This window comes from Vicia villosa, linkage group LG3 (genome assembly GCF_029867415.1).
Source record: "Vicia villosa cultivar HV-30 ecotype Madison, WI linkage group LG3, Vvil1.0, whole genome shotgun sequence".
Lineage (NCBI taxonomy): Eukaryota > Viridiplantae > Streptophyta > Magnoliopsida > Fabales > Fabaceae > Vicia > Vicia villosa.
In genome coordinates, this window is record NC_081182.1 from 19294750 (window position 1) to 19302606 (window position 7857).

The window sequence follows — 7857 nt, forward strand, 5'->3', positions numbered from 1 at the left end:
GACTGCATAAAAGTAGGAATAGGCTGCATAAAAAAGGAAGTAGTGTGTAGTTTTGTTAAGAGTATTAACACAAGCCAGCTATTTTTTCCTACAATTTTTTTGCAATGATGTTTAAAAGTTTTAATCAAGTAGCTGTCCCTAGCTTGTACAACACTCAAAACTGCAGGTTAAGTGTGTAATAATATCAATATTGAAATGAAAAATTTCGGTGGGCCAATAAAAAGTCATGTGTACTAAAATATGTTGTGGCTTCGGTTTAATGACATTGAACCGGTTCATGTGTTCTGATTATGCAGGTTTTAAATTCATAATGAAAATGAATCACTGTCTTAAATTCAAAATGAAAATTAATAAAATTCAAGTGTTTTTAGCCATCATAAAGGACATGCAATTGTCCAAGCTCTGACAGTATAAATGTAATTCTACTATATAGAGCTTAACCACCAATGTTCCAATAGTCTTTTTTGGCGTTTTCAATATCAATGAAAGGAAGTTCATGAAACAAAAAAAAATAATTGATGGAGCCAACAACAATATCAAACTGATAAATGGATATTATATGTAAGGAGGGATGGATTCTCTTGGTCACGTGGCCAAGGCTGTTATTTTGAAAAGAATTGGACATATAATCCTTACATTGCAAATGTGGATGGAGGCAAAAGTTGTGAAGTTAGCATTCTCAATAATCTACATGCTTCTGCTTGCTTTAAAGTTGATATTTCATATGCAACTTAACTATAAGCATAAACAAAGACTTCAATTTGAAAAGAGTTGTAAACAAACATAAAATAAAATTGAATCTAAAAACAAGTAATGTAAAGAAACAGAATGGATTTGTCCACCATATGCATGTTTGCTATCATAATACATGTTTGCTATCATTTTAGTGGAACCACCATATGGTTGTTTTGAAGATAAAAAAAAAGTCATGTCAAAATTGGATGCATGTTGAAATTAAAGGACATTAGTGAGTAAGAGTAACCATTGAATACCAGTATATTAAATTGTAGACATCATTTTAGAACATTAGAATGATATTGTAGTCATGAATAAGAGTAACCATTGATTACATGTATATTACTTAGTTAGTGCAACGATAGCAGTAATATTGATTATACAAAAAAGACTATGATAAGCCCATTGTTAAATAAATTGGAATATAAGGTCTTAAGGAAATCTTAACAAAAACAGCATAGTATGCAGTAGTGGCTGAAAACAGGCAGGTAGAAAATGAACTTAAAAAGCAAAATATATAGATAGAGTTCCTAGTCTAAGGTTGAATGTTTTTTTGAGGACTGTTTTCCAACTTGATGATTTTCTTCAATTTTGTTGTAGAACCTTGTTCGTCACAGAGACCATTAGCCAATGTGAGATCAAAAGATCCTTGGGGTGCAAATCTTTTGGAGGCCACAGATGGTGTAGCTGGCAGAGGGCTGTGCTCGGTAGATATTCCTGGGGCATCAGTTTTGGAGGTTGCACTTGGGGTAGGTGTCAACATGATCTGATCGGAGGTTACGTCTTGCTCCTACAGTATACAAAAAAAAAACTAAGATACTATCATATAGAAGTTTACCCAATTATGGGTAATAAGTTATAAATGTACAAAAGCTAATATGCGAAAAATGTTACATCAACCACATTCCAGTCGTCAATTGGCAAAGCATCATTCACACTTTCAGTAATCTACAACATACAAAATACAAGAGTTGCGTGAATAGTTTGGCACACACATGATTAAATAAATGCAAGTCAATATCAGTATGTTCAATACCTGCAGTTTCTTTGGTGTTGCGGGAGATGGAGATGGTGCCTGTTAGAAAGAAATATATTAATGAGTTGTGATCAAAATTGCATAAATGAATGCATTATATCTCAAATTGAAATTCACCAATGGCTGAGGCATTAATTTTTCTAGTTCTTTGATCACAGCTTTATCTTCGTAGATGGATACGACAGTTGCATTGTTCCATGAAGGCTGCCACTTGACCTTAAATGCCAAATCTAGTCCGACCAAAGCATCAAGTGCTAAAGGAAATTCAAGGGGGTCAGAGATCCCAGCCTGTTCATTTGAATGGTAGCAGCAATATCAGTACATTAAACAAATGCACATAAATATATAATTTTGTGTCTGCAGCCAAAAAAGAATAAACAAATCAACCTCAAGCAAGGTGCTCCGCATTTGTGCCGAAGTAATTTCCAACAGCTGCAAACATTCGCGGTCCCATAGAACAAAAGTAGTTTCACACCCTTCGTGCACGACATCAATAAGAATTTTATACCTTATGATTACAATTGAAAAGGCAATAATTTGATTAGTAGAACATACCATTAAGTTAAAATAGGATACACATATTTAACATAACAGGCAGCCATCCATTTCAAATAACTCGATCATAAAACATAGAAATAACTCTAATAACTTAGTTGGACAGTTAAGTAAAATGTAGATGGTAGGTTGGAGAACAATCAGTTATGTTCCAGTTTTTAGTAATGCCCTGAAATGAGTTAATATGTTTTTTATTCCTACAATATTCTGAAATTTGATGCTCATAGTAGAATTCTGATTATCATGTAACAGTATGTAAAAGAGAATGAAAGACTAAGAGTTATTTTAGGAGAACGGAGCACCCAAGCTGCCAAGGTATTATTCGTAATAACTGTACACGAATATCTATCAAATATTAATTGAATAAGATGAACTGATATTTTTTTATTCAAGTAAGAAAAAGTAATAGTTTATAGGTGAACTTAACTAATTGTGGAAAACATAATATTAAGTCAAAAACTTGCAAGGCGTATTACCGGTAAATTTCAGTCTCTGTCTGATGTCCTTTTCCACAAACATATGGTGGTTGATTACCCTTAGCAACCATTGTACATGCATGGCAAGCTTTGTAATACCATCCACCAGGTGCAGCCTTGAGTCTGGTAGTTTTTGCCACAGTTATACACTGAGTAACCTGAAACAGTAAATTTTAGAAAACTGTCAGGACCAGAATAAGTAGTTATAAGAGGGCTAAACATGATTAAGGAAAAAATAGCTTACGGATTTTAGGTTGACAATTTCACGCAGAGGGAGTAATATAGCCTTATACATGAACTTGTCATAAGGGCTAAGGTGAGTAGTGCCGCTTGTTTGTGAATGCTGTGAAATGGCACCAATACCTTCGGATGATATTTCGCCCATTGGCAGTTTAGGGATGCTGCGGGGAAAAAAACAAAGTCGGTAAGTTAAAAAAATCTTATACAGATCAACAGAGGAACAAACATGAATTAAAAAAATTGAAACCTCTTTAAGAAGTTCTGAATTTCAGGGAGATCATCGTTGATGTGCAATTTGGTAACGTTGAATGTGTTGGAAACACATAAAGGATATTTGCCTAGGCAAAGCCAGTAAAGATGAATCAATAATGTGTAATGGCAATAAACATAATGTAAAAAAAAGTTTTAGTGAAAAAATATACCTTCCTCTTTGACTCTGGCAAACTGCAAAACAATTACCGTTGGTATTGTGAAATCTTTTCTTGAACTATAGAAATCATGAAATTGGACCGCATAACTTTCCCACAATGTACAATTAAGGATGTTGTTTCTGCAAAAAAAGAAAAGATTAATTAAATATGGTGGTTAATATCAGTTCATTTTTTGAAAGAAAGTTGGAAGTAAAAATTGTTTGTACCCCAAATCCTTGAGGACCAAATTGATCTGCTGCTTTTTGTTAGAATTGTGAATCTGGGTGTATCCAATTTCCACAACGATTCCTATGATATCTACAAATGGATTGGAAACGAAAAAAATATGTTATGTTTAGGCATTTAGGATATAATATAAAAGAATCATTTAGAAGCATACCAATCAACACATCCCTATTCCCTTTGCTGGTAAGAATATCACCAAAAGGAGTGAAGATAAGTGGTTTTTGTGGTATGTCGTGTTTGTTCTTGTCAGAAACAGAAGTACCACCGGTGAAAGTTAGGATATATTTATGCTGGGAAGGCTTGAACATAAGATCATTCAAAGTAACTTGGAAATTTGAGATGGTATATGTGTTCTTAACCGTTAAAACAGAATCATAAGTATGTTTAAGCGCACTTGGTACTCTGCAGTGAATATCAGTACCCTGAAATAAATACAAATCAAATTCGGTTTTTAAATAAACATGTAATATTAGTAGGTAATATCAAAACGAAGTTTATTATGAACTCTTTTTTGAATAATACAATTAGGTCTAATATAGAAAAAAAACAACAGCAACAGCAAACTACGCAAAATATAATTAACAGCCAAATCCAGTAGTATTTGGTGTGTGTAAGAAACAACAACAACAGCAAAAAAAGTGAAAACAATTTCAGGGCAAAAAATCAATAGCAGCCCAAACCAGTATTTCCATTACTTATAAAAATTCAAGTATTTTATTAAAAATGAAACCTTTATTTGTGATTCAAACAACGAAAGAATAAATCGATAATAAACCTTTATTTGCAAAACAAACATGAAATCTGAAACGAAACCCTAACTGTAAATGGCAAGTATTTTCATAAAATTAATCGACAAACCTCTTTATCGACCAGAATCATTTCGAAGTGCTCTTTGGTCTTCGACAAAACTGTCCATTTGTGATGGATTCTGACCGCGATTTTCCAGAGTTCCTTACTTTCATTGATTTCCTTCAAACTCGCACAGGGTCTTGCCATAGTGAAGCTCCGTTTGCTTTTTTGCGTAGAGAGATGGAGAAGAAATGAATGTATTTGTTGTGGAAAGAGTCAGAGATATTTGTAGGATTGTGTGTGCAGGAAAAAAATCAACTCGGTAGCGTGTGTGAAGCCTCATGCTTGCAGCCGAAAAACAACTTTTTGCAGTAATTGTTATGGTTTCAAGAAAGCTTTGGGGAAAAGCAGGGTATGAATGGATTTGATTAGTCGTGTAGAGGAGAAAAGAGATTTTGGAAGATTAAATTTGGTACCCGTGCATTAGATTGTCGTGTAGTCAGGAAAAAAAAGCAGTTTGGGAAAAATCAATTGGGCTGACAAAAAGTGAATTCTTATTATTACTATACAAATAGTTATTATAACTATGTAAATAAGAAAAAAGACTTTTTTTGCCCTGAAATTATTTCTTTAGACTAAGTTAAACAAAGGGTATTTTTGAGAAATCCAGAACAGTAAATTTTCTTATATTATAGATTTATCAGAAGCCTCTGAACTCAAGAAGTTAACTAAAGGAAGAAAGTAACTCTAAAGTCTCTTTGACTCAAGACACGACCACTAAAGAAAGATAATGTAGAAATATTATAATAACACAACATCATTATACTCTACACTATTCTGCAAAAATGCCTGTGAGTTATTACCCATTTTTTCAATATGTCACATCCTTCCTCTCACTGCTGCTAACATCATTCTACTACTGTGCATCAAACATCTTCATGCAACTGTGATTTGTGAATTTTCAACTTCACCCTCCAACTAATATAATCATAATTTATATAAAGGACATCTTGAAGCTTTAGAAAAGATGAGTTTGAAGAACCACAACGTAGATATTCAAAGAAAAGAAAAATCAGTGAGAATGTAAAGTTAAGAAGCTACACAAAGATATTTTCTCTTATTTCTAAATTATGAAGCTTGTAAAGATACTTTCTGTCATGATTTTATGAATTTTAATTGTACTGTATATCATTTAAATCTTTAAAGTATGGAGGATATACAAAAATCCCTAGATCCATTTTAAAAATTTCAATAAACTGTGAAATGAACTATTGTGAAAAAATAAAAAGAAAGAAAGTGAAATAGAGGAACATGCACTAAATTTACAAAATATCTCTTTCATGTTCTTCTCAAACTTCCTAACTTCAAAAGTAGAAATTCATTTAAACAGCGGATTTTAAAGAGGAGGGTGGAAAACTACACCATTTTATATTATTATTATTAATTGTAACTGAATATTTTGGTTAATTTTATATTAACATTAACACTCTTAACAACAACAATATATATATATATATATATATATATATATATATATATATATATATATATATATATATATATATATATATATAATTGTGAAATTAGAATTAAAATTCTGACCTTATGTTAAAAAACTTATCACTCACCCATATAAAAATGAAGGGTACACTGACTCTTTTCCATTTTCATTAAGATTAGGATGTAAACTAATATTCATGGAACGGATAGTATGATATCCGTATCCGCCTCGTTGGATAAATATGATATTCATATCTGTCTCATATTCGTGCGGATATCTGCTAAACGGGTAATCTGGGAATTTTAAGGTATCCGCGGATATTTACAGATATTTGTGGATAACATTATTTTTTCTAAAATTATGTTTTGAAAAAATATTTTCAGTTTCTTTTAAAGATATAAGACGTTATTATCACATACATTCATACAAATCTCTTTTATTTTAACAACAAAATTTTATCAAATTAATTTCCTTCATTTTCACCAAAGCATAATATTCCATATATTTCATTTTTAACAAAAAAAGAATGATATTATGATTGTGAGTTATGGTGGAAGAGCGGACGACGGAGGAGATGACATTAGTTGGACGGGAAAAGAATGATACTGGTTGATTGGACTATAAAATTGTGGAAATGAGCGATGAAATATAGAAGAAACTTAAATATGAAATGACCAATAAGATTTGTATAGAATATAAATGTTTTCTTCAAAGAAAACTTAAGAAAAATATATGAGAAAACAAGTTTTTTTTAGGTTTTTAGAAGATGAAAAGATAATGTATAATGAACTAATAATATTAATATATAAATAATTTTTACAATTTATTAACGGATATGGATATCCGCGGGCACGGTAACATTAAACCAATTGTATCCATATCCATTAATAAACGGATATTTAAATATCTATTAAATTATCTGCCTCGTATCCGTGACGGATTTTATCCACGGATATTAATATTTTTGCCATCCCTAATTAAGATCTGCATCCGCATTTGATCATTGTATTGACAGTATAAAATAATCTTACTCTGTCAATCAATTACAATCATATATTTAATTAAATTATTTTTATTTTAAAAAAATTTAATGACATAATAGATTGATGATTCTTTATAACAATTTAAAACTATTAAATACATTTTGAATAATGTATTAAAGTAAAATAATTTTTCTTGTAATAACAATATAAAATAAATTAAAGCTTGAAAATTATAACTATATAACATTACATAGTTCAAATAAAATAATTGTAACCGAACCCCTTTAAGAGATCTAAGAGCTTTTTGTAAAAGTCGAGGCTAAATTATTTAAATTAAAACCATGAGTTGCTATTTTTAGACTAGACATGTCAATAGTTAAACCATTCTTTTTTTATAAATAATTATTATTTTGAGCTCGTCTCGTTTTAAAGGTTTGAAAGGAGAAAGAATTTGGGGAGAAAAAAGAGAAAAATAGAGAAAAATATTTCAACTTATTTGAAGGAGTGTTTTTCATAGAAAGTGAGAAGAGAATATTTATAATTATTTTTTTGAAGAAAAGTTATATATAATTAACATATTTTTACTTTTAAAGTTTTATATCAATCAAAGTCCTCTAGCATACTACTCTAATACATTTTTGGAATTCTCTATATTAAAGAAATTTAAAATTATGAAAATAAAAAAATAAATAAATTGGAGGATTATCAATTCTTCATGTTGCTTAATTACCATAATCTTTTACTTTCAAAATTCTTTCTCCCATTCTATATCTCAAACATTGGCTAAAGGGAATGTTTTTCACCTCTATCGTAAATATAGTGACGAAGCTCGAATACTTATTCCAATGGCGTAGTGTAGATGAGAATATACATTACAAGTTTCATT

The 7857-nt window shown here is 30.7% G+C and overlaps 1 protein-coding gene across 1 annotated transcript; it reads right to left on the minus strand.

Annotated features, from left to right (window-relative positions):
* Window positions 1-1006: 1006 nt before the first annotated feature.
* On the minus strand, window positions 1007-4941 carry LOC131655057 (uncharacterized). The gene is made up of 12 exons (XM_058924960.1): window positions 4557-4941; window positions 3853-4120; window positions 3680-3770; window positions 3465-3592; window positions 3290-3380; window positions 3047-3203; window positions 2803-2960; window positions 2159-2279; window positions 1889-2059; window positions 1772-1810; window positions 1630-1683; window positions 1007-1525 (listed from the first exon to the last, which is right to left on the minus strand). Exons 1-12 carry the CDS (start codon window positions 4692-4694, stop codon window positions 1271-1273), a joined length of 1671 nt encoding a protein of 556 aa, XP_058780943.1. The 5' UTR covers window positions 4695-4941; the 3' UTR covers window positions 1007-1270.
* Window positions 4942-7857: the final 2916 nt, after the last annotated feature.